Source organism: Hypanus sabinus, chromosome 8 (assembly GCF_030144855.1).
Source record: "Hypanus sabinus isolate sHypSab1 chromosome 8, sHypSab1.hap1, whole genome shotgun sequence".
Classification (NCBI taxonomy): Eukaryota; Metazoa; Chordata; class Chondrichthyes; order Myliobatiformes; family Dasyatidae; genus Hypanus; species Hypanus sabinus.
Genome location: NC_082713.1, coordinates 145,685,042 through 145,711,765, shown reverse-complemented (window position 1 = coordinate 145,711,765; position 26,724 = coordinate 145,685,042). Strand labels below are relative to the sequence as shown.

Below are 26,724 nucleotides of genomic sequence, written 5' to 3'. Positions count from 1 at the left end.
CCATTTAAACTGCTGAACTATTATTCTGCCTTGTCCCATTGACCTGCACCTGGGCCATTTAAAGTTAAAGTCTGTCCTGAGCCTTTAGGCTCTTCAGGCCATTGCTTATTCCAGTTTCTGTGGTGTGAAGTGACTGAGAGTATGAGACTCCACCCCCACCGCCCCCACCCCCCAGTTAGGATCCCAGTCTATCGCGAGGTTAACCCCCAGCAGTCTGCCGGTACCCATTTTCAGCTGGGTGGACTGGAGCAATGTGTGGTTAAGTGTCTTACTCAAGGACACAACACACTGCTCGAACTCACGACCTTCAGATTGCTAGACGAATGCCTTTACCACTTGGCCACGTGCCCACACGCACCTGGACCATAGCCCTCTATATGTTTCTCATCCACATACTTAGCAAATTTCTCTCAAATGTTGAAATCAAACCCGCCTCCCACTTCCACTTGCAGCTTGTTCCAAATTCTCACCAGTGAAGATGTTCCCTTTAAACATTTCACCTCTTACTTATCCTTACCCCACGACCTCTCGTTCTAGTCTCACCGAAACTCAACAAGATGTGAGATGAAATGCACTCACATTTTTGGATGCAGTTTCTCTTGGTAGAACAACTTTAACTGCAAGTTCAAATATTGAGCTTTATATGCTCAAACGCTTTGACTGTCCACACAACCCTCCACCTTTTTTTGCTTTAAAGAACTTGCTTGTTGATGCAGAAGATGTGTTGAATAACTGACTTTTTTTCCCCACTGAAAATTCTGTGGCAACTAGTAATGCATTCACCACCACTTTGGAGTTTTAATGGTTTATTGTGTATTGAGTTAGCCTGGCCAGTTCCAGATCAGGGCAGGACAGAGCAGGTGAGCTTTAAAGTAAAGGCAAAGCAAATTCTCATCCAGAGAATTTTTCAAAGAATTTAATCACTTGGAAGTACTGAAAAACATCTCTTTACACTGGCAGCAGTGTGAAAAGCAAGTACTTGTTGCTTTTATCTGATTGTATCCATTTCCTTTATTTGAGCAACTGACAAAGGTGTTGCCCAGTCTCCTGAGGAAGATAAGCTGCACTGCAATTCTGAACATGTTGGTAGGTTGCTTTCAAAACAGCTCCAAAGTGCCAATGAAAGCTGGACAAAATCTGACTTAAAACGTGAACTCAAAACATCAAGAGTGGCAGATTGGTATGAATAGTAGATATACCACTACAATCTCGAAATCAAACACACCCCAAAATGCTGCAGCTGGCATCTCTGCAAAAAAAAAATAAAGCTCAGTTTTACTTAAAGGTGAATTTATCAATACTACCTTAAGATGAATCTCCTAGAGCCTGTGGTGAACAAAACTGTCACCAATGAAAACAAGATGCAAACACTGGAAATCTGAAAATATAAAATACTGGAAAAACTAATGAGGTCCAACAGCACCTGTGGAAAGAGAAAGCTATCAAGTTAAGCAAAAGAACTTTAATGGGAATCAGCCAAGTGAAAGAAAACAAGTTAGTTTTAAATTTCAGATAGGGTTTTTGGGAGGGAAGCGGGAGAGATAGAGAGAACAGAAGGAACATCTCTGATAGGGTGAAGCCATTGATGCAATTGTTATCAAGGTATCTGGTTGACAGAAGAAAGAGAGCAGTTCAAGAAGAAAACTAAACAAGGGGAGGTAAAAAAGTTATGAAATCTTTCGGATCCAATGCAGGGAAGTCATTAATACCATATCAAATTAAAGATAACATTTAAGCAGTTTTACACTGATTAATAGTTTTCCTTGCACTTGTTTGTCAGGGGCGGGGTAGATATAATAAATGCCTCATTAGCTTTATAGTTGTAGTCACGTCCATGGTCACCTGTGTAATTCTTTGTCACGTGTCTATTTTCCTTTGCAATGTTTTAAGCCCTGTTAATCAGAATGCTGCTGATTACCTCCATTTCTTTTCCTTGCTAATATTGAAAAGTCATTGGTGCTAAACGTACTGCTATCACTAGTATTTGGCCTTACACTGTAATTCATTTCCTTGCAATCATGCTACCCCCTACAGCTTTCTTTTAACTTAGCCCTGTTCAAAGATGCATATACATAGTGAAAAAAATGTACAGCTCTTGCCCAATGTCTTCAGTGGAACATTTACCACTCCTTCTTCATCTAGAACAGGCATGGGCAAACTACGGCCCGCGGGCCATATGCGGCCCGTTAAGCTTTTTAATCCGGCCCGCAGAACTTGATGAAATTATATTTATAAACCTTGTTAACGTTTTTTCCCTGCAATTCTGGCGTTTTCCCAATAGATGACGCACTCTATATACATTTGTGGCGACCCATTTCCTGGCACATCCGAACCGGCTCACAATTAGCCAGTGTTCCGGCTAAGGGAGATAGCCTGCGGGGATTTGCGAGCACAGAGCTTTGGAGCCTCTGCGCAGGGGGACAGGTTGAGGGAGGCTTAAAAGTGAGGCTGGGGATTTCAAATAAAGTTTTTTTCTTCGACTGCAGTTACCGACTCCGTGTCGTAATGTTAGCGCTGCATGTAGCACACCGCTACACATTGACCTTTGTTGAGGTGCAGCGTATTACTCCACATTTGCGCTTTACTCTTTGTTCGGCTCTACCTATTTGTGTGAACAGGCGTTCAGCGTCATGAACATCAACAAAGCCAGCCACAGATCCAAGTTAACTGACCAACACCTCAGATCCATCCTGAGAATTGCTACAACAAAACTAAATCCAGACTTTGATGCGCTGGCTAAAAAGGGAGACCAACAACACTGTTCCCACTGAAATTTAAAATAAGTTTCTTCGTTGTGTTATGTAAAAAATGCATTTGAAAATATTTTTTCAATAAGCCTTACATGTTACATGTCATTTCTGTTAAGTGATGGACATGAGTAGTGCGCAGGTGCACGTACGTTCTCAAAATAAAAAATGCGCTCCAGATCAAATAACATGCTCCGCATACTGGCGCGCTCTCACTGTTCTGTCATTGTGCAGGTCGTTGTTGAGATTTGGCACAGGGGACAATTGAATAAGAAGGAGCAGGACAAGTAGACCTGCATCTCCTACCGTTTTTGAAATAAAGACAGTCAGGAGGAGAGTGATGATGATAATATCTTGAAGGATAACAGAATTTTCAGTGCTTTAAAATAATAACTTATTATTAAAAAAGCTGTATTTTATTCATTTAATTTTCAGTGTTTTAAAAGTCATTTCAATAAATAGCTAAATACCATGGGACTTCAAAGACAGATATTTTGTTGTAATGCATTTGTTCATTTTCAATTGAAATTAAAGCACATGTTTTCTACATATCCCATGATATTTTATTTTCTCTTATGAGGTGTATTACCAAAACACTCCGTCCATCTGCTCCTGGTCCGGCCCCCCTGTCAAACTTTAGAACCCTTTGTGGCCCTCAAGTCAAAAAGTTTGCCCACCCCTGATCTAGAACATAATCACACTCTCTTCTTTGAACTCTCCAGCTGAACTTGCCAATGTCTCTCCTATACACTGCCTTTAAGGTTGCTCATTGTGTTTTATGTGTCATTCAACCTTTATTTAAATCTCTTTGTATAAAGCACACACCCTGAAAGATTTGAGGTTAACTTTTATGTCTGGGAAGAAACTCATGCCACCTTTGTGGATATACCTTATGAGATAAATCTTGAGTCCTTTACCCCACTTTTAATCCCTCTCCATTGCATCCCTTCTTGTTTTGTTCCATTGATAATGCTTCCTCTGCACTTATCTCTTACCTTTCTAAATTCTCATTCATTTAATATTTCCTTCATTTCCCAGATCCCCAAAGAAAATGTAACTATTATAACTTACAGCATTTACAGATTTAACTGATTCTAATTATTGATTTTCCTCCTCTCTCTTTCATTTGGAATGAACATTGTACATTGACCTTTGATCACTTTGCTTTCAAATGATGCTAGCAATATCCAGTCAGACAAAGTAGTTCAGTCCAAGGCATTTATATCTCAAAGTAATTATGTAACACTTACCCAACAGGCTGGTATATGTCTAGGGGAAAAGGAGGTCCAGCCACTCAGCAACCCCACCTCCCGTACACGCAGGTGCTGTAAGAATCAAGTTTATGCCACACGCACACACACCACATCAAACCCACACCAGATACTATTAAGGAATACACTTTAAAGATTTTACTAAAACTAAAAGAGTACTATGCAATACAATATATATGGAAAAGAAAATGAAGTAAAAGGCGCCAACTTATCAAAGTTCAGTCAGTTTAGTGCACATTGTTGGAGCTCAACCATCAAACCATTCGACCCCTCGTCACTTCCCTCCGACCTCCACGTCTTCGCACCTGGGACCACCCAGGTGGTCAACCGAGCAGTGCAGCGCACGTCCACCTTCCTTGGCGTCTTCTTCCTGACTCCCCTGAAAAGACCGCGAAAACCCCCAAGCTCCCAGCCCCACAAGACAAAATAACATTCCCCCATTGGTTAACAAATGAATACAATCCCGATATCAGCAAGTCTAAAGCTAAACAACTGCGAGAGAAAGCACTTATCATACAAAGAAGCATTCCTACTCTTAACAAAACAAAGAAGCCATTTTGATTAACATACACAGTACATTGTACAATTGGCTCTGCTGATGCATTCAGAGCTTTTAAAAACAAGAAGGTTTGTATGGGCAGGGGCAGGTCAAAATAGAGGTGCAGGAGGGATAGCAACTGGAGCACCTGAATAGATAGTGGAGTGGTTGTAGAGAAAAATGTCGTTAAGCCCTCAAACAAAGTTAGGAATCAAAAGGTTGAGGATGGTTGGACTAATATTCTGAGCTGCATATGTTTCAAAGCAAGGAAAAAAGTGGATGACTTTAGGGTATTATGTGGAATTATGACATTGTAGCCATTAATGAGTCTTGGTTGAAGGAGAGGCAGGACTGGCAGCTCAATGTTCCGGAGTTCAACTGTTTCAGATATAATAGAGTGGGAGGGGTGGCATTACTAGTCACGGAAAATGTCACTGCAGTGCTCGGTCAGGACAGCCTAGAGAACTTGTCTAGTGAGGCTTTCTTGGAAGAAATGAGGAATAAGAAAGGTATGGCCATCTTAAAGGGATTATATTATAGACCACCCAACAGTCCTTGAGATTTGGAGAAGCAAATTTGTAGAGAGTTCTCAGACTGTTGCAAAAAAACACAAGATTGTGTTTTTACCTAGGTGGTTTTAACTTTCCACGTGTTCCTGGTGTCCCACAGGAATCTGTGCTGGGACCTCTGCTCTTTGTGATGTACATATATAAACGAGCTGGATGAAAATGTAGATGAGTGGATTAGTAAGTCTACAGATAATACCAAGATTGGTGGAGTTGTGAATAGTGTAGGAGACGGACAAAGAATACAGCACAATACAGGTCCCTTGCAGAAATATGGCAGAGAAATGGCAGGTGGAGTTTAACCCAGATAAATCTGAGATGTTGCACCTTGGTGGGGCAAATGCAAGGAGACAGTACACTGTTAAGGGCAAGACTGTTAATGGTGTTGCTGGCCTGAGAGATCTTGGGGTCTAAGTTCATAGCTCCCTGAAAGCGGGTTGTATTAGTCGAGGCATTGAGTTTAAAAGTCAAGAGGTTATGTTGCAACTTTATAAAACTATGGTTAGGCCACATCTGGAGTATTACATACAGTTCTGGTCGCCCCACTGTAGGAAGGACATTGAGGCCCTGGAGATGGTGCAGAAGAGGTTTACCAAGATCCTGTCTGGTTTAGAGATCATGTGCCCTCATGAGAGGCTGGATAAACTTGGGTTGTTTTCTTTGGAGCAGCAAAGGCTGAGGGCATATCTGATTGAGGTATATAAGTTTATGAGAGGTATAGATAGCGTAGTCAAGGAGTATATTTTCACAGGGTAGAAATATCTAATATCAGTTGGCATGCATTGAAGGTGAGTGGGGGTAGGATCAAAAGGGATGTGAGGAATTTTTTTTACTCAGAGTGGTGGAGGCCTGGAATGCCCTGCCTGGTATGGTATTAGAGGCAAATACATCAGAGGCTTTTAAAAGACGTTTGGATTGGCACATGGAAGATGAAGGGATATGGATGTTGAGTAGGTAGGAGGGAATAGTTTTGATTTACTTTCTAGCTGGTGCAGCACAATGTTTTGGGCCGAAGGGTCTGTTCCTGTGCTGTACTGTTCTTTGTCCTATGTTCACATATTGACCTGGGCTCACATACTGTAAAAGGGCTGGATGGAAAAGTTAGTCAAATGTATTCAGTAAAGTTTCCTTAATCAGTACTTAGAGGTCCCAACTAGAGAGAGTGCGATGCTTGATCTCCGAGAAGGCAATGAGGCAGGGTGTGAAAAGTAGTGGTGATAAAGGGCAGCCCTGCCAGCTGCCCCTCAGAATACTAAAATTATCTGATCTAATACCATTAGTAAGAATCACAGCCAAAGGGTCAAAAGAGTTGTTTTTAAATGGATTTTTGTTTGCATCTGTAATTACTCAGGAGACGGTTGTACTCTAAAAACGTAAGGCAATGCAGAAGCGAGGTCAAGGATCCTATACAGATTACAGAGGTACTTACTTGCTGTCTTCCGACAAATTAGGGTGGATAAATCCCAGAGATTGACTATGTGTTCCCTTTGATCCTGTGGGAGGGTGGTGTAAAAACTCCAAGGGCCCAGGCAAAATCCTTAGCCATGGATGAGGTGCCAGAGGATTGGACGATAGCTTATGTTGTTCCATTGTTTAGAAAGGCTCTAAGAATAAGCCAGGAAATTACAGGCCAGTGAGTCTGACGTAGTAGTTGGTAATTATTGGAAGGTATTCCAAGGGACTGGATATATAGGTATTTGGATAGACAGGGACTGATTAGGGATAGTTAACATGGATTTATGTGCGGCAAGTCATGTCTTACCAAGTCAGTGGATGTAGTCTACATTGACTTTAGCAAGGCCGTTGCCAAGGTCCTGCATGGGAGGTTGGTCAAGAAGGTTCAGTCGCTCAGCATTCAAGATGATGTAGTAAATTGGATTAAACATTGACTTCACTGGAGAAGCCATAGTGGCAGTAGATGGTTGCCTCTCTGACTGGAGGCCTGTAATTAATGGTGTGCTGCAAGAATCAGTGCAAGGTCCATTGTTGTTTGTCATCTATATCAATGATCTGGATGGTAATGTGGTGAACTGGATCAGCAAATTTGGAGCATTTTATACAGTTTTGGTCACCTACCTGCAGGAAAGATGTAAATAAGATTGAAAGAGTGCAGGGAATGTTGTCAGGACTTGAAGACCTGAGTTATAGGGAAGGGTTGAATGGGTTATGACTTTATTCCCTAGAACGTAGAAAATTGAGGGGAGATTTGATAGAGATATGCAAAATTATGAGAGGAATAGATAGGGTAAATGCAATCAGGTTATTTCCACTGAGACTGGGTGAACTACAAATAGAGGTCATGGGTTAAGGGTGAAAGGTGAAAAGTTTGAGGGGAAATGAGGGGGAATTTCTTCACTCAGAGGATAGGGAGAGTGTGGAAAGAGCTGTCAGAGCAATTGTTGGATGTGGGGTTGATTTCAACTTTTAAGAGAAATTTGGAATAGGTTCATGGATTGGGGCATATGGAGGACTACAGTCCTGGTGCCGTCAATGGGCCTGGGCAGATTAATGGTTCAGAACAGACTAGATGGGCCAAAGGGCCTGTTTCTGTGCTGTAATGTTCTATGATTCTATCTAAGAATTGGTATTTAGTTGGTTTAAAAGTATGTTCTTCTTCTTCTTTTACGGTGGTTGGCACCCAGCTTGATGGTGCATTACCACTACCTTCTGCTCCGGAGTGTGGATCAGATGATAGACTTACATTCTAAATCCCTTCACCCATTCTCACTCACACACACACACCTCTCCCCCCCAATCTACACTTTATCCTTCCTTCTTTGGACATCCTAGTACCCTATTCCTGCTTATCCATCATAATCCTATAAAAAAAACCTTGTATCCCTTAAGAAAGCTATAAGTACCCTGACCTGTGCTCTCTCACCCATGCCCAGTAACCCTTTTAATGTGAATTCCTGCACCCCCAATTCCCTCAGATTAATTCTCACCATCTCTCTCTGTGTCCCATACTTCCTGCAACTCAGAACTACATGTTCTACTGACTCCTCTTCCTGATATTCCACACACAATCCTGTCTGGTGAAAAGCAGGTTCTGGTCTGTTAAACTACCATCGTTTGGTATAACTCAAGCAGGACCTTAAAGAGTTGATAGTCAATCTGTAGACCAAATCTAGTAAAATCCATTGTTGTACTTTAAAGATTTTACTGAAAATTAAAGCTAAAAGTACTTTTGCATTACAGGTATCTTTCAGTTTGATGAAGACGACGACTCGGAGAATTAGTTCTTAGAACTTTCTGGGATTCAAAGTAAGTAACAATTTAACCAGTCATGAGCCTTCTATAAAGAATGTTTCTTATTATTAAGCTACCATATGGTCATATAGAACTGAAAATCTCCACCAGTGCTGATCTCTTGTAGATATGGAGAGTAGCTGAGAAGTAGCTTCTTATTTTCAATGCTGAACAATGAGAAAAGCTTCATTGTGGCATAGGTCTGATAATCTAGTCATACAAAGGGTTAATACAACCTGACAACTGAATTTTCATATTCTGGAACTTTAAACAAACTATAGAGTGAGCAGTATTAAGGACCATCTCTCTATTACTTTTTTATTAATAGTGCAGAAAAGGTTTCAGGTAGAAAGTGATCGATAAAGGTGGCTTCAAACTGCCTGTGCTGCTACAATTGCAAGCCTACTTATGCTATCTAAACCAATGTAAAATATGTATTTTGAGGACATATCATGGATACTGTCCCAGTAGAAGTGCAGTTGTGAAGCAAACTTCACCGATTGAAATCGGGAGAAAATATACATCTAAGAATACAACTCAGTGGAGCACAAAACATTAACTTTATTTCTAAAAGAAACAATTATCACACTTAATTTAGTACACTACAACAACATGGAGGTCACTTATAACATTCTTCCTCTTCACAAGAATAAATTATAGCATAACCACTGAACGATTTGTAGAAATCCAACAGGAATATGACACAATAAGAATGTAAATATGAATCTATGTTTCAATACCATCCACAACAGAGGAATGGAGGGTAAATAACGGTCAGTACATTTCAATATTCTGCCTAAGTGCAGTACAGTGGAACACAGAATGGATGTGAACTCTTGTCTCAGTACTTTCTGTAAAAATTGCATTAGTCTTAATGCTGTGATTGAACCGAATTTTCTTAAATAAATCTATATAACCCTTTGCCTCTGATAGGCACTTTTGTTGACTCTGAGAAGTTAAAATGTAGTCGCATGAAGCCTGTACATTATTGTTATCAGAAGTATCTGTCACCCACTTCAGACATGCAGGTCTGAGCCACATCACTGCAGGAAGGGTGAGATAAAGAAGGACCCAGGAGCAAGTTGTCTGGCCAATAATTCTGGCCAAGGGTGGGTGATGTATAGATAATCTAAAAGAACATCTTCTCAAAAAATAGATAAATCTGATAGCGATCAAGTAAACCAAAAATGAACCATTTGTTTAACCGATTATATTAGAAAGTGAGGATCATCAGTAAAGAAGGGAGTTACCTTCATTTCCCGGGCTGGTGACTTCCACAGAATGTGAGCTTCCAACTCTGACAAAGCGTATTTCTAGATACGTCATCAAACTCAACCCTACAATCCTGCTGCTGAGCGTCCACCCTCCCTGCCTTCACAAACTGATTAGAGAAGAAATTCCATTCAACAATGATATCTGACTATTAAAAACAACAACTTATCCCATGTCCACTATCCAAATACTGGCAAATGAAAATGTAAAAAAAAATCAGGAATTTTTCAATATCATTGTGGCTCTTCTCCTGGGTTGCTTCTAGCAATATCCCAGAGATGAATGTTAAATCTGGTAAAGTGGCACCTTACAGGGGGATGTCGTTCCAATAGGTTGTACTTCATCATTGAATCCAGTGTGTATGACCAAGATATTCTCCTTAGTTAATAATTGGGTCCTGGATGTGGAAGGTATGTAATATTCCTACCAATCGTTGAAGCTTCTTGAGAAAACAGCCAACCAAGACCAGCTGTCTGGGTTCACAGCAAGGGAGCAATCATTTACTTTGAGGAACTGAAGTCAGACAAAAATGGTTTCCAGTGAAGGATGGTGGAAAAACAATTTAATATAAGCATTACATCACAAAAACAACAGCCAGCACTTTGATTGTAAGACAATCATGCAAGTTTGACTCACTGAGCCACTGTTGGTTTTCTGTCGACATGTTTTGGGAGATGTTTATTTGCAAAACAATGAAAAGTAAACATTTAAGATGATCCTCTGGCAGCCAGCAATTGTTACGAGGATCTGTTCGACATGCTACAATTAGAAATGACAAATAGTAGAGAGAATCCTATTTATTTGAACTCACTTCAAATACCCTTCTGATAGCTTGGATTACGCCTTGAACTATTGATGGGTTTTGACTACTGCTCACAGTCTATTCCCATTATTTTAATGACACATGCTGGATTTATACATTTAACTGTTTAATATATTATTATTTTAAATTTCAAAGTGGAGTATAAACTCATAGTTCCCCTCACATTGCCAAAAAAGAGAAATGTTAGTGAAAATAATTTTCCTGATTTTTGAACTTATAAAATTTGTAATTTTTACAATGCATTTATGTACTTGCTTCCGCAGTAATCATCTATATTTTGTTTCATGATTGCTGGAATCTGCATACCCAATATTACAGGCTTGTGCTATTGTGCTTGTGCCAGGTTGTGTGATAAAGAAATTGGTCTTTCTATCGCTATCACATTGCCTGTAAGAGGGTGCTCTTTTGATGCACCATTTGAAACATATTGATAAAGATTAAGGTGAGTTAAGTGAAGCTCAGCACATGCTTTTTGGAAGCTAGTTTAAGCTACTTGTCAAGAAATATTGTAGATTAATGAGAAAGCTATTTTTTTCATTCGTTAATACACTCTGATGCATCCTAACACCATCCATTGCAGCTTCTAACTCTTTCTTAAATTATTCTAATATTTCTATTGGCATTGTATTTATAAGTTTATCCTAAACTTTTATCACCCTTTCTCGGTTGGAATTCCTTAATTACAGTCTGACAATTATTATTTAGTTTGACATAATCCCTCCATTTCCACTCGCAGCTCAATTTACAACATACCAAGATAATTTTACCAGGTTATCTGCTATTTCCTGCATCCCTACAAGATCACCTTGGTGCTTCCCTTTCCACTTAACTGACTAGGGACCTAAACAACATACACAAAATGATGGAGGAAACCAGCAGATCAGGCAGCACCTGTACAAGAGCAAACGTTTTCAGGCCAAGATTGGAAAGGAAGGGGGAACAAGCCAGAGTAAGAAGCTGGTGGGAGGGGAAGGAGTACAAGCTGGCACGTCGACTGTTTACAATCTCAAGTATTTAAATTACATTTCATTTGCTGGTGAGCAGAACAATATGGTTATTTGACTGAGGTTGGAGATTGGAGAGGAGCCAATATAAAGGGGATGGTGTGGAGTCGGTTGTGGGACAGGGGCAAAATGTGATTAGTAGACAGAGGGTGAAGGATGGGAAGGAGGTGCAAAAATGGGAAGGGGAGGGGTAGGAGGGGGGTTGGAGTTGGAGACAGTGGCAGGTGGACTATAGATAATAACTTATTTATAGAGTCCTTTTCATAAGGCGATGTACTTTATAATGTGATAAAATGCCATGGACATAAAAGACAAAAAGATGTGACTTAAAAGAAGGGTTAAGTAAGTACAATAGAATCTGAGATGGATTTAGAAGTGTCAAATGGGTCTGAATCCCTTGTAGTTTTAAGTATTGAATTCCACAGTTCAGGAGCATAGTTCAAAAAAGCTGACCTGCCAATTATCTTTTGTTTAAATTTAAGAGACCAGCGGATGAAGATCTGAGAGTTCAAGCAGAGTTATAGAATGTAAATGATTTTGTGATGTATTCTGGCCTCAGACCATTAAGTGCTCTGAAGACAAGTAAGAGAATTTTAAAATCAATTCTAAAAAATGCAGGGAACCAATTAAGAGTAGCTAGGACAGGAGTGATATGCTCCCTCATCCTATTTTTAGCTAAAAGTCTAGCAGCGGCATTCTGAATGAGTTGAAGTTTGTCAATAGTTTGCTTTGGAAGGCCAGTAAAAAGTAGATTGCAGTAATCTAGTCTATTCGATGTAAAGGTGCAAATAAGTTTTTCAGCACCATCATGTGGCAGAAGCGGACATACTTTTGCAATATATCTTATGTAGGAATGCTGTTCTGGTCACTTTCTCTATGTGGGATTTAAAAGTCTCAGGCTTTGAAATAATTCCCAGTCTTGTTACTTCTGATTTTACAGGGGGGAGACAAATATCGAGAAGTTCATCTCTTTTGACTTTGGGACCAACCAGAAGTATTTCAGTTTTATCTTCATTTAGTTTAAGGAAATTATTGATCATTAATTTGTTTATTGCAGCCAAACTGAAAGTCAGAAAAGATAGGTTGTTATCATAAGCTCAACTGAGATGTACAATTATGTACATAACTGTGGAAATCAAGCAGGTGCTCTCTAACGATGATTCCTATAGGAGCATGTGTAAGGAGAAGAATATTGGACCAAGACAGCTTCCCTGAGCAACACCAAAAGGATCATCGTATCTCTTATAAAATTGGCTTCCAAGGCAAACAAAAAACTTTCTCTCTAAGATATATGAACAAAACCAATTAAGGGCAGTACCAGAGAGGCCGACCCAGTTCTCAAGGTGCTCCAGGAAGATGTTGTGGTCAATTGTGTCTAAGGCAGCACTTCGACGTAGAAGAATTAGATCTGAGACTTTGTTGGAAACAATGCTGAACCTAAAGTCACTGACAGTTTTGGTAAGGGCCATCTCCATGCTTTGGAGGTTTATGGAGCCAGGTGTAGGGAGGAGAGCATGGAGGTGTAGAAATCAAATGGAGGGTGATAAGCAGAGACACAAAGGTGTACTCTGATAAGAAAGGTGATACTCAGAAACATTAGGGGAGAGGTATAAAGCACAAGGAACCAGAACCAGGCAATACAGGGGGTATCTGGTGGGTGAGGTACATGGTTGATGGAAGCAGAAGTGGAAGAAGTCAAAAATGGGTGATGGGAGGCTGGTTGCAGGTGTGGTATGGAAAAGTGGGACCAGAAGGGTGGGGTGCAAGAACCATCACAAGTGGAGAGAGAAATTGAAATGGCATGCAACTAGGAACTCAGGACAGAGAGTCAGTGCTCTGCAAACAGCTCACCTAATCTGTGTTTGGTCTCACCAATATGAGGCCACATCTGGAGCACCGGAAACAGTAGACAAGTTCGGAAGAGGTGCTCATGAGTTCAAGTCAGGTGGTAATGGCAAAGTCTTGCTTCTCTTGTAGTTGCAGGTTCAGGGAAGGGTGGACGACAGGCCAGGGAGTCACAGAGGGAGTGGACCCTACAGAGGGCAGAAAGGAATCTGGCTGGTGGGGTGGAGTCATGTTGCACATCATCAGAAATTATGAGGGATGATGAGCTGGATGCAAAAGGCAGTGGGATGAAAGGTGAGGACTAGGGGAGCTCCGTCTTTGGTCTGTCTGATTGAAAATTGGTTGAAAGTAAAAGTCTAGGAAATGGAGAAAATGCAAGGGGTTCATCAAGCCACATTTCCAGAAAAAGGAAGACATTTCAGATGTTCTGGAATGGAATGCCTTATCTTGTGGGAAGTTGAAGCGAAGATAGAGAAGATGGAAATTGGGAGAAAAGGATGGTATCCTTACAAGAGACGGGGTGAGTAAAGGTGTACTAGCGGGTGAGAAGAACAGTTAGCCATGGAGTCAATGAGTTCCTGGCAAATGTCAGTGGCTAACTTATCTTTGGAAGTGGAGACAGATTGATTCAGAAAAGAGAGAGAAGTGTTAGAAACTGTCTATGTGAACTTGAGAGTGGGAAATTAGTAGCAAAGATGATAAAACTGGTAAGTGTTACATAGGTGCAGGAAGCAGCTGGAGAGAGAGTTGGGGAGTGGTACCAGAGAGAGTTTGTAAAAGGATTGTTCCATGTAGCCAAAACTGAGACAGGCATAGCTAGGGCCCATGTGAGTGACCAACGCTACACCTTTGATTTATCGGAAGTGAGAGTAGGGAAATGAGAAGCTGTTCATGGTAAGAACAAGTTCCAACTAGTGGAAAGGCGTTTTGGTTGGATCTTTGTTGCAGAAGGAAGCCGAGGCCTTTAAAGCCTTCTTGACAGAAGGTGGAGGTGTAACTTCATCTTTATTCATAAGAGTACCATGCATCATCAAATCTTCCTTCAGATTTGCAGCTCTTCATGATTCTTTGGAATATTATCAATTTGCCATATTCTACCTTCTTTGACCAACTGAATTTTATATGGCCATTTTACTGTCCTTTCTAGTGTGATATTATCTTCAGATTTGATCAGTTTGCATTGAGTTTCAGAATTCATTTTATCAATGGAAAACCAAGAGTCCTACTTCCATAGGGAATCCCCAAAGTTCAACAAAGTTACTAATTTATCAACTCAGTCCCAAATCAAACTGCGTACAGCATTCAGGTAATTCTGCAAAAGATTCTCTTCCTCCCACCCACCCTTCTTTATGTTCTTCAGTTTCTCATCTCCACTTACTTTCTCCCCACTATTCCAGTTCCCTTCTACCTCTTCAGCAAACTTCTTAATCTTCTTTCACTGCTCCCTGGAACTTCAATTATCTGGAGAACTCTGGACGAAAGATTTCCCCATGAGGACAGCCATTTTGAATAGCTCCTTCAGGATTATATCTGTGCAAATTTGTCCTGGAATTGACATCTGAGTCAGCTGGGAGTATTCATTTGAAGTAGAAAACAGTTTTAATAGGGCCCTGAATCAGTCAGAAAAATAGGGTACAAGGGCGCATAGAATGAAGCTGACGAATGAGCAGAATACAGACACCGACCGTGGGGAGTATGTGCGTGAATGCAGGCTTTTAAAGGAAAAGAAAAAGGCAGCAGGAAGTTATTAACATTAGCCTGGCCCAGACAATTAGTGGCACCAGTGGGTTACTGAATTGTATGCATTACATCTTTCTCTTCAGATCTCAAAGGAGGTCAAATGGGCAAGAGAATGAGTATTAGGTTCTGGATCATCAGAAATTGAATTAGTGCATCAACTTAAAATGCTTCCCATGATGATCAGACAAAGGAAGTGCTGTAGAAACAAGAGCATCTCCTGTCCCTGTTCCACCATTCAATAAGAGCAGGGTTAGTAGTGTGCTTGAAGTTTAATTTGCCACCTGATTCTCCCACCCTGCCTAGCCAATTTTCATTATCTGTTTCCCTTAGCTTTCAAACATATTGAACTCAGCTTTAAATATACTGGGTATACACATCAAGAAATTTCATATGGAATTGAAATTAGGACAGCTTGGTCCTAAATAGTCAACCCTTTATCCTGAGATTATTGCCTCTGATTCTAGACTGTCTATCCAGGATGAAACAGCCATATAGCATCTACCTTGCCAATCCTTTTCAGCGGATCTTGTATCTCTCAATGATATTGTTGTTTTAATCTACTGAAGTAAAATAAAGACTATATACAAACCTGCCTAGTATGAAGCAATACTTCAAAAAGGCTTGAAGTCTATTGCATTGCAGCTATTATAGGACGTAAATCTAAACAAGATGAGTAAAATAACATAGGGGTTCCCAACATTTTTTATGCCATGGGGCAACACCATTAAGCAAGGGGTCCATGGACCCCAGGTTGGGAACCTCTGACCTAGCAATTTGGTTTCCTGCTGATAATTTTGTTATACATTAAGGGCTCTGCAACAACTATCCCATGTGATCATTTTGCAGTTTTATTTCCTTATGCTAACTGTTAACAGTCAACAATGAAAAACCTCTTCTAAGCATTTGAAATAATTTTGTGTGCAAAGCATTAGATCCATCATATGGTTGGGGGTTTCTGCTTTGGATATGAAATGATAGTTTTTTTTTCTAAAGGTCATACTGATGTAATCAAGCCTGAATTAATTATCTGCCAATATGGTATTTCCCATCAGTCTCAAAACCTGACAGTACTTCCCATCTAGTTTTTTGTTGTACAGTACTGATTTGTAGCTGAACTCAGGGTTAGTCTATGAAAAAGAAAATACGATATCGCCTGTCTTGTACAATTACCAAATGTTAACATTTATACCCCAAAATGCTTTGATGTTTTTATTGCATAACTCAAACATCAAACTACTAACTTCTAGTTTGATTCCACTGTTTGTGATGCATTTATTTTGCATTAAAGAAATCTAAGGTTCAAAGAAGCCTTGTACTTGTATGAATCAAATAAAATTTTAGCATTGAATTAGTGTACTTTAATTGGCTTGTGGTTGGGGCAATCCAAAGTAATCTCACTGCCTTAATCTCTCACCATAATCAATATGTTATTTGGCTTCAAAATATTATCCAATTTGCTTGAAAGGATCCATCAGGTTTATCTCAACTACTCTTGGTTAAGTGTTCTATGCTTTAAGACAAAATAAAACATGTCTTACGTTCATTCCTCAGTTTTGCCAGGACAATTTGAAATGGATAATCCCAATCAAAAGCCTTTAATCGTCTTATCCTGCTGGAGCTAGTTGAAACTGTCCAATAGTTTATGAAAGAAAATGGGAGAAGCACATGCAGGCCAGGTAGCATCAGTGGCAGAAGAAACAGAGTTAATGTCAGGGTTAAAGACCTCCAAAGGTCTTCAACCCGAGAAATTAACTCTGTTGCTTTTTTCACAGACATTGTCCAACCTGAAGGTTTCCAGATCTCTTTTAAGATTTCCAACATCTATAGTATTTTTACTGATGTTCAGTATTTTACCATTCCTTGTGAAATATATATAGAGAAAAAAAACATAGTAATGTCAACTTGCTGGTTGCTTTAAATTAACTTTCAGAGTAAATTATGACTGATTATCACTGATCACAGTAAGGGCAAAATTTGCAATGCTGATCTCTTGTGTTACTACTAGTATCAGAATTTACTTTAATTATTCCAGATGGTGTGACTGGATGAGACGAAATGAGGATAATGTCTAGCTCCATTTGAATGGGGAATGCAACACTATAGGGGATTGCTAATTGCAGATGGAAGAAGCCACCACTGATCTGGAGAGTTTGACACATCAATAGAGATGGAAAATTGTTGATGAGTTTCTGCCGTGATTGATAATCATTTCTGAAGTACCATGCATTCTGGAGAAATTCTTCTTTGGTATTTCCTAATTAAAAAGGGACACCAGAGATCAAAGCTATCATGGCATTGGCCTATTTTTCCTTTAGATCTATTGTACTCTCTGAGAAAAATTATCAATTAATATAAAAAGAGAAATAAAAGGATCCAGGACTGAATAGAAACAGAATCAGGAGAGATATAAAATTAGGGCTTCTAGAAAGGATTTCAAATTCAGCATAAAACTGAAATATTAGAGAATATGGAAGGAATTTAGATGGATCTGTGGCTGCACTAGATTGGTTATTAGGAATTCATTACCAGTCTATTTTGTAAATGTTTTATTTCTTATTCCAAATAAATGGTGATTCTCTGATTGGTAGCATCATTCCATAAGACATTCAACAACTGCATTGCGAGATAAAGTGCACATTATTCACACCACACATAGTTACACCTGCACACACCCGACATTCCAGGATTTTTGCCTCAACCTGGCTGGAAAACCATACCTCATTTTACAGCCTTCTATCCACAAATTGAAATGAAACACCCTCTTAACCATGTAAGGGTGGTTGCATCCTACAGTCCAGATGTTTCCATCTCCATTTCCCATTAAACTTTCAGAAGTTAGGCAGTTGCCTGCATTTCCACAGCATTAAATATCTATCCCACCAACTGAGAAATTAAAATATCGCAGAGTTAATCAGAGAAGAGGCTTGCAAAGGATTTCCTCAGGTTTCGAATTGTTTCTGCTTTTGCTTCGTCTTCACTGGCAGCGGCGTGCTGAGGGGTGTCAGCAACACTGAAGCTGTTTGTCAGGGATTGGGATTTGCTGAAAGGAAAATTAAATGTGCAAAAGGCTTCTGTTAGTTACAATGGCAGCCATACAACTGAATTATGTAAAACTTGTGAATAAAAAGTACCTCTGAATCTAATATGACCATTTGAAATGCCATACTTTTAACTATCGACTTGAATCTTACAAAGTAGGAAACTTCCCCATTTTAGCCAATGGCCACTTGCTATCAGTTGCTGTCAGTTACTATCAAACACTGTAAGATCAGTTTTAGCATAATTAGACATGAAGTTCACACTTCTCTGAAAGAAGAATTCCTCTTGTGCCCAATTTCAGTACTACATATCCACTGTGTTATTGTGACGTTTGTGTAGCTGCTTTTGGTGGCCAGCAGAAAGCAAAGCCATGGAGGCTTTGAATATACAAAGCTGCACTCTTTGGCAAAGTTCTGAATGAATGATGAAGGAAGTTATCAGAAATTAGATTAGATTCAACTTTATTGTCATTGTGCCGAGTACAGGTACAAAGCCAAAGAAATGGAAAGAATAGTGTTATTTACAAAATAACTGAATAAAAAGTAAGTGCTACAGCATACAGATATAAGAGTACCGAGAGAGTCCAATATGGGTACAATACTGCTTAGCGCTGTGATGTGAGGTTCAGCAGGGTCACAGCCTCAGGGAAGAAGCTCTTCCTATGCCTGCTGGTACGGGAGCAGATGGGAGGATGGGAGGAGAGTAAAAAGTCCATGGTTAGGGTGAGATGCATCCTTGATAATGCTTTCTGCCCTGCCCAGACCATTTATGATAAATATTCTCAATGGGGTGCCAATAATCCACTGGGCAGTTTTCACCACACGCTGGAGTGCTTTGTGATCTGATACGAGACAATTGCCATACCACACTGAGATGCAGTTGGTGAGTATGCTCTCAATGGTACAGCGGTAGAATCTGTCAGTATCCTGGGACAGAGGTGAGCTTTCTTGATGCTCCGCAGGAAATAAAGGCGCTGTTGCGCCTTTGATCAGGATGGAGGAGTTCAGGGACCAGGTGAGATCATCGGAAATGTGGACACCAAGGAATTTGAAGCTTGATACATGCTCCACTACGGCTCCATTGTTGTAGATGGGGACATGAGTGTGGCTCCTAGCATGCCTGAAGTCCACAATGATCTCCTTGGTCTTCTGGGTGTTAAGGGCCAGGTTGTTGTCGGCACACCGCGCGGTCAGGTGCTGGACCTCGTCCCTGTAGGCCGTCTCGTCAACCTCTCTGATCAGGCCAACTAACGTGGTGTTGTCTGCGAACATGATTATGGAGTTAGAACCATGTACAGGAACGCAGTCATGGGTGAAAAGGGAGTACAGAAGAGGGCTCAGCACACAGCCTTGAGGTACGCCGGTGTTCAGGATGAGAGTGGAGGAGAAGAAGTTGGCTAACTTAACAGATTGGGGTCTGTTAGTCAGAAAGTCCAAGGTCCAATTGCAGAGGGATGAGCTGATACCAAGCTGGCGAAGTTTGGCGATCAGCTTGGAGGAGATCACAGTATTGAATGCCGAACTAAAATCAATGAACAGCATTCTGACGTCAGAGTTGGAGCCGTCCAGGTGGGTCAGGGCAGAGTGAAGTGCCATGGAGATGGTGTCCTCTGTAGACCTGTTGGTGCAATAGGCAAATTGATGGGGGTCCAGGGTAGTGGGCAGACAGGATTTCAGATGTGATAGAACCAGTCTCTCAAAGCAATGATGGGGGTGAGTGCAACTGGGCGGAAGTCATTCAGGCCCGTGGCAGTGGAATGCTTCAGCACTGGCACGATGGTGGCAATCTTGAAGCTTGTGGGGACAACTGCCTGGGCCAGGGACAGATTGAAAATGTCCGTGAAGACCCTGGCCAACTGCCCTGCACAGACTCTGAGCACACGGCCAAGTATTCCATCCGGATCAGCTGCCTTCCATATATTCACCCCGCTCAGGGTGATGCAAACATCGGAGGTGGAAAGTGAGAGAGGCAGTTCACCAGGTGGGAGATCTGCTTTGAGAGTGACTTCCTTGTTCCCTCGGTCAAAGTGAGCGTAGAAGTAATTGAGCTTATCAGGGAGGGAAGCAGAGCTGGAAGGGGGCACAGTACTAGGTGGTTTGAAGTCTGTAATGACCTGTATGTCGCCACATGTGCCGGGGGTCTGAGGAGCTGAAATGCTCCTCAATTCTCTGTTTGTATGTGTGTTTAGCCTGAGAGATTTCCCTCCTCAGGTTGGCCCTGGCTGAGCTGTAAGCCTCCCGGTCTCCAGACCTGAAGATTTAATCTCTGGCTTTGAGCAGGAGGCAAACCGCTGTTCATGCATGGTTTCTGACTGGGGAAAACTTTTATTTGTTCTTGTGATGTCACACTATCTACACACCTGTTGATGTGCTCAAGGACAGAGTTGGTATATAAGCCGACGTTAACCTGAGAGTCTGTGGTGGCATGGGTAGCAAACACACTCCAGTCTGTGTGCTGGGATTGGTGCTGAAGTACAGAGTCAGCACACTCGAGCCAGATCTCAATAGTCTTCATTGTGGGTTTCACACATTTAATGACCGGGATATAATTGGGAAGCAAAAACAATGAAAAATGGTCGGACTGTCCCAGGTGGGGGAGGGTAGTGGCTTTGTAAGCATCAGCCACATTTGTGTAGACATGATCTAAGATTTTATTTCCCCTTGTGCATGATACATTTTGGTAGAATCTTGGAATCACGGTACATAGGTTGCAATGATTAAAGTCCCCAGCAATAATAAAGGCTCCGTCTGAATGCGACGTCTGCAGCTTGCTAATAACAGCACTGAGGTCTCTCATGGCTACTTTAGTATTAGCATCCGGTGGAACATAAACTGTGACAGCAATGGTGCATGTAAACTCTCGTGGTTGATAAAAAGGTCTGCACTTAACAATCAGGTATTCCAGATCAGCAGAGCAATAATGTCAGCAATGGTAGAGTTAGTGTGCCATGATCAATTCACGTAGATGCATAAACCACCTCCTCTACTTTTCCCTGTCGCTGTTGCAGCTCAGTCAGCCCTGAAGACCGTGCGCCCTTCCAGTTCCACCACGTTGTTTGGGACATCACTGTTTAGCCACGTCTCCATAAAAAACATGATGTTGCAATCCATAAGCCAAATTAAGATGTGGGGAGTTTAACAAACTATAGTTGAATTGTTGTGTAATTATTTTGAAACCGCTCCAACATTGCCATATTGCTCTGTTATTTTTAGTGTTTTCTCTGCTGCTGAAACATCTCTAATAGTTAGCATTCTCTACTGTGTTATTCCACTTAGTGGGGACACAATTAGTTTATTTTAACTTCACCCTGCAGATAGTTTGCGATAGAATAACCACATTGTCTTTTGACCTTATTTGCTCTCTGCTTCCAGCCAAGATGCCAGTCGCTGCAATGTTCATTACCTTTCGGAGAGCCAACCGGAATCCTCCAACCTCCAAATCCTCCAACCGGAAAGGCAAAGGTGGCTGAAGCTCTGTGCTGGTACCTTGGGTTCTCTACTCTGCTGCTGGGCTCCTGATCACTTCACTCCGTACCCAATCCACACCACATTCATATCAGATGTGCCTCGCAAACTCTCGATGTATGTTACAATAAAAGACAGTGGGAGCCATTACAATGCAGAGTAGTCCAATTCTGGATCATGGGTGCCAGAATATAAAAAATATACAGTATCAATTCGCACACAGCCTAAAAGTGGAACACTAATTGTTGTATGTCTCCCTACAAGCTATGCTCCTATCTCTCAATGCTCTGAATGGTGTGTATAGCAAATAGTCCTTGTGAAATTCACTATCACCTTTTAGACTTCTCTATTAACTTAACAGTCGAATTTCGCAACCCAAGAAAAGTAAGGGCAGGACCACAAAGGAGAACAGAAACTTAAACGCTATCTTGATAGAAGCCCCACTTTGCACTACTTACTTGAGCAGTGGCTGTGGCGCTGCGCTGGGTTGCTGCTGTGGTGTTGCTGCCCCCGACCCTGGCTGAGGCAGTGCCTGGCCTTGAGTGGGCAGCCTGGCCTGCAGCGTAGAGAAGCCTCCTGGCTTGGATGACTGGCTGGGAGAGGTGCCGGCAGATCTGATCTGTTTTGGGGAAGCTGAGCCCGATCCCGGTGATTTATCCTGCTGGCCTGTGGAGGACTGTGGGCTCTGACACTGCTGACCTGGCGGGGAAGGCCTCTGGTGGGGCGCCGTGTTGGAACGCTGTATCTGGGGACTCTGCGGTTGTCGTGGGCTTCCTGCATTTACAGAAAATTGACAAGGCTTGATCCCTTTCCTTTCTCATACTTCTTGTAGCATTTGTTTTAAACCATTTTGAAATAAATTAGATTTTTCAAAGGCAAACGTGAAACAGGAATTAGTCATATTATTATAATAAGTGAACAAATGCTAATAGCTCAGGTGTAGACTTTACCCAGAAAAGTTTTGCATGTTTGTATTTTACTGATATTCTATATGTGTTTGTTATCTGACATATGGGAGGACTAGGCCTCACGCCTGAGAGAGGCACTGGAGCTGGTGCGCTCACCAGGGACGGCATGGCGTGGCATCCAGGCTGAAGTTGGTGCTCCCCTCTCCCCCACCCCAAGTGTTCCCTCAGTGGAAGTCAAGCTCTGCTGTGGTTGACTGTAGATTGATTGTGTGAGGTTTGGACTCCTTTATTGTGTGATTGTGACATCATTTGCACTTGCTATCTTGTGTGTGCTTTGTGCTGTGTGCGACTGTGTTTTGCACTTTGACCCCAGAGTGATGCTGTTTCGTTTGGCTGTATTCATGTATGGTTGAATGACAATTTAACTTGAATTGAAGTGAAGTGAGATGCCAAGAATATGCTGAGTCATTACATCATGCCCAGGTAAGCTAAAATGTATTTGATTTATACTCAGAATTCTGGGCGGTTTTAATTAATGCACAGACTTCAATATTGACTAACAACAGTGGATACCTTTAAGTCAGGAAAGCACCCAAGCCACTTACCCTTTTGACAAAGGCAGGATTAAGGTGTTTGGAATGTACTTGCTCCTCATACCATAGACATTTAGAGGCTGGTCAATGACTCACCATCCTACCATGCCAAGGTTCAGCACAGGGAACTTCAGAACAGCAGACTATAGCAACATTCTCATCGGTTTTCTCTCCTGAGTTTATGAAATTAAGACCATAAGACTATAAACATAGGAGCTGAATTAGTCGATTGGACCATCGAATCTGCTCTGCCATTCCATTATGGCTGAAATTAATGTAACAAATTGATTTCACACCCTATAGGAACCCCAGTCCCAAATCAGGCTGCATTTCCTCCAAAGCTGATCCCTTTGGATGCACACCAATGATGGAGAGGTTGCTGTTGACGATAAACCATTTAACTGATAATAATGATTATTCTGTTAGATTTGTTGGCAACTTAACGCAAACTAGAATCTCCTCACTCCGCTTGAAAAATATATTCAAAAATATTTGTTTCAAATACAGTAACATGACATCTTTGCATGTGGTACTACCCACCTTGTGGTGGTGGACGTGCTTGAGCTGTCTGCCCCCGCTGGGAAGTGTTTCCTGCTGGAGGATGCATTGGAGTTTTTGTCGAAGGAGGCTGGACCTGTAGAGGTTTTAAGAAATTAAGAAACAGGAATGGGAGAAAGCCTCTTGATTCTTGATCCTATTTTGCAACTCAATAGTTTATGTGTGGTATGATCATGACTTCAACTTCATTTTCCCTCATAACCCTAGATCCTCAAATAATGAACATAAGTCTCAGCTTTGAGAATAAACTTAATGATTTACCATTCATTGCTCTATGGATATGCTGTTTTTAAGAGCTGATGTTCTGCCATGGGTGCAATATCTGAGAACACATGTTAAAATTAAATGCCATAGATTTGCATGGAGTCATGAAGCAGGCGTAGATGGTTCGTTAAGAGTGAGTGACTACTTCAGCTCTTGTGGGTTAGGGGGTATTAATTCTTCACCGCGTTCCCATCTCCCTTCAAACATCACAGAAAAATTACAGCACAGACGCACATTTGGCTGTCAAGTAAGGATACTTTAGACCAAGGGTTCTCAACCAGGTGTCCATGGACCCTTTGGTTACTGGTGAGAGACCGTGGCATAAAAAAGGTTGGGAAGCCCGGCTGTAGGCACTCCCACCACTCCGCCATCCCTTACTGGCCAAACAAATTCTTTTGTGTCAGGGTTCAGGGTTGCAGATATGCAAGTCTATTAGTAAAACTCTTAGAAATATTATTGATTTGTGGCATCTTCACAGTATTAGACCACAAGCCCAGGTAATCCAGTTTAGTGGTCCCTTAACCGGAGCGATCAGACGAAGCCCTGACATGGTTTGAGTTAGAGAGCTGAGAAATGAGACTGGATTTGTTTTCTGATCATTCCCCAAAAAGCTTGTGCCAACTGGATGCTGCACATAGTTAACTGCATTCTCACAGTGGTTCACAAGGCCTATGCGTGATGGTGGACAGAGTACAAAGGGCGTTACTAACTTTTCCATGGAAGTAAGTAATCAACATTAAACGGGGAATAGAGGGTCATGCTGGCTTCTCCATTAACCTGGCTCAGAGTTATTCCGGCATGTTGCTGGGATGCTGCAGGGTTGTTGGACAGAAGCTGGTTCATTCTCTCTATGACCAGTTCTGCTATTAGCTGTCTGTCCTCTTCTATGTATTCTCCAATGAGAGGCATGGCGCTGTCCATCACCTACAGAAGAGGGCAGAGAAGAGGAAGCAGTCAGCCCAGCGATTAAAGTGTACACATCACCCAGAAGCAAAACCATGAAAGCTTAAATCACATTTCTTATCCAACACATTTTAATATGATTTTAAATTTGGGAATTCGGGCAAATGGCCCATGTCACTCAAATTGATCCACGCTCCCAATCACAAGAAGCTAGATGGTCGGGCTCCAGATTTCTCTCCTGGTGTTGGTTTATTATTGTATCAGGTACTGAGACACAGTGAAAAGCTTGTCTTGCATACTGTTTTACCATTACACCGTACATTAAGCTAGAGAGGGGAAAACAATAACAATGCAAAGTAGAGTTAAAATGCCACCAAAACGTGCAGCACAGACTAACAATTAAACTGTGAGAACATAACAAGGAAGATTATAGGGCGAAGAGTCCATCTTATTCTACAAGAGGTCCATTCAAGATTCTGATAACAGTGGGATAGAAGCTGTGGTTGAGTCTGGTGGTGTGTGCTTTCAGGCTTTTGTATCTCTGGCCAGTGGGAGAGGGGAGAAGTGAGAATGCCTGGGGTGAATAGGACCATTGACTATGCTGGCTGCTTTGTTGAGGCAGTGAGAAGTACAGGCAGAGTCCATGGAGGGGTAGTTAGTTCCTGTGATGTGCTTACCAACATTGGCTAGAATTGGGAAGGCAGTGCATGGGATTCTGAGCAAACAACATCATTGTCATTGCAATATCTTGCAGACATAAAAGAAGACTCAAAAGATTTGAGCTGTTTCTATTTGACTCAGCTCTGCAACCCACTCAGATCTCACCTTATCTTTATTACATCCATCACCACTTGAACCCTATTCATTGAGTGACCTGAAATGCTAATTCTTGTTTCTCTCCAGAGATGCTGCCTAATCTGCTGATTATTTCCAATAGTCCTTGCTACCGTAACAAGTGACTAATGGATTAGATGTCGATTTATCCTATTCATTGTCTTGGAATAGTGACCCCTAGCCGCACTTTGTTTTTGACACTGCAGCTCCCAGCACGCTGCCTGCATTACAGCCATGACCCTTCTATGCCGCACCACAGGCTGCAATTTCTGACAAAACTGTGGAACTGGAGGACACCACCCTTGCAGTATCCTTACTGCGTTCTGATAAATTTCGCTGTTCATACGTTTTCACTCCTCTGGTGATGAAATCTTCGGATGCAGTTGTGAAAAATAGTATATGTTAAAAAAGAATTATTTCATTTGCTGTCACATAAAACTGCTACTAATCCATTTTTTAAAATGGAGAAAGAAAAATAAATGAAAAGCTTGCCCTAAAGTTTCCTTTTAAATAGATGCCAGCTACTCAAGCTAAATGAATTGTATTGACAAATTTTCCGGTGCGTAAGCACTCCTCAGGATTCCAGTGGGTCCAGGTGTCGATTTTAGTTGATGCTTCAATGAAACATTCTGCCATCTTCATCAGGGATGATGCCTAGACAGGTCTAGTCCAGTGGTACATATACTCACCTCCTGTTGTCTGTCCCTCCTAATGCCTAGGCATCATCCCTGATGAAGATGATGAAGTTTGTCATTGAAACGTCAATTAAAATTGACACCTGGGCCCGGCTGGAAGCCAGTGAAGAGCTTATGGATCATATAGGAAGTGCAGCGACTAACGGACTGGTGCAGAGCCAACAACCTGCCTCTGAATGTGAACAAAGCAAAAGAGGTGGTTGTTGATTTCAGGAGGGCATGGAGCAATGACTGTCCGCCGGACATTGACAGCTCCTTCGTTGAGATCGTTAACAGCACCAAATTTCTTGGTGTTCACCTGGCAGAAAATCTCACCTGGTCCCTCAATACCAGCTCCGTAGCCAAGAAAGCCCAGCAGCGTCTCTACTTTCTGCGAAGGCTGAGAAAAGTCCATCTCCCACCCCCCATCCT

At 41.5% G+C, this 26,724-nt stretch overlaps 1 protein-coding gene and 1 long non-coding RNA gene across 2 annotated transcripts in view; one reads left to right on the top strand and one right to left on the bottom strand.

The window, feature by feature from the left end:
* Positions 1–793: 793 nt before the first annotated feature.
* On the top strand, positions 794–22,013 carry LOC132398547 (uncharacterized). Its single transcript, XR_009513685.1, has 4 exons — positions 794–1,086; positions 6,474–6,543; positions 8,321–8,386; positions 21,466–22,013. It is a non-coding gene; the product is annotated as an uncharacterized LOC132398547 (long non-coding RNA).
* LOC132398542 (synapsin-3-like) overlaps positions 8,913–26,724 on the bottom strand; it is a 262,286-nt gene continuing 244,474 nt past the window's right edge. Inside the window, exons 10-13 of the mRNA XM_059978162.1 lie at positions 24,659–24,805; positions 23,600–23,693; positions 22,017–22,332; positions 8,913–18,095 (exon numbers count right to left, since the gene is read on the bottom strand). Coding sequence (XP_059834145.1) covers positions 17,963–18,095; positions 22,017–22,332; positions 23,600–23,693; positions 24,659–24,805 — 690 coding nt within the window. The 3' untranslated portion in view covers positions 8,913–17,962. The remainder of the gene's footprint in view (positions 18,096–22,016; positions 22,333–23,599; positions 23,694–24,658; positions 24,806–26,724) is intronic.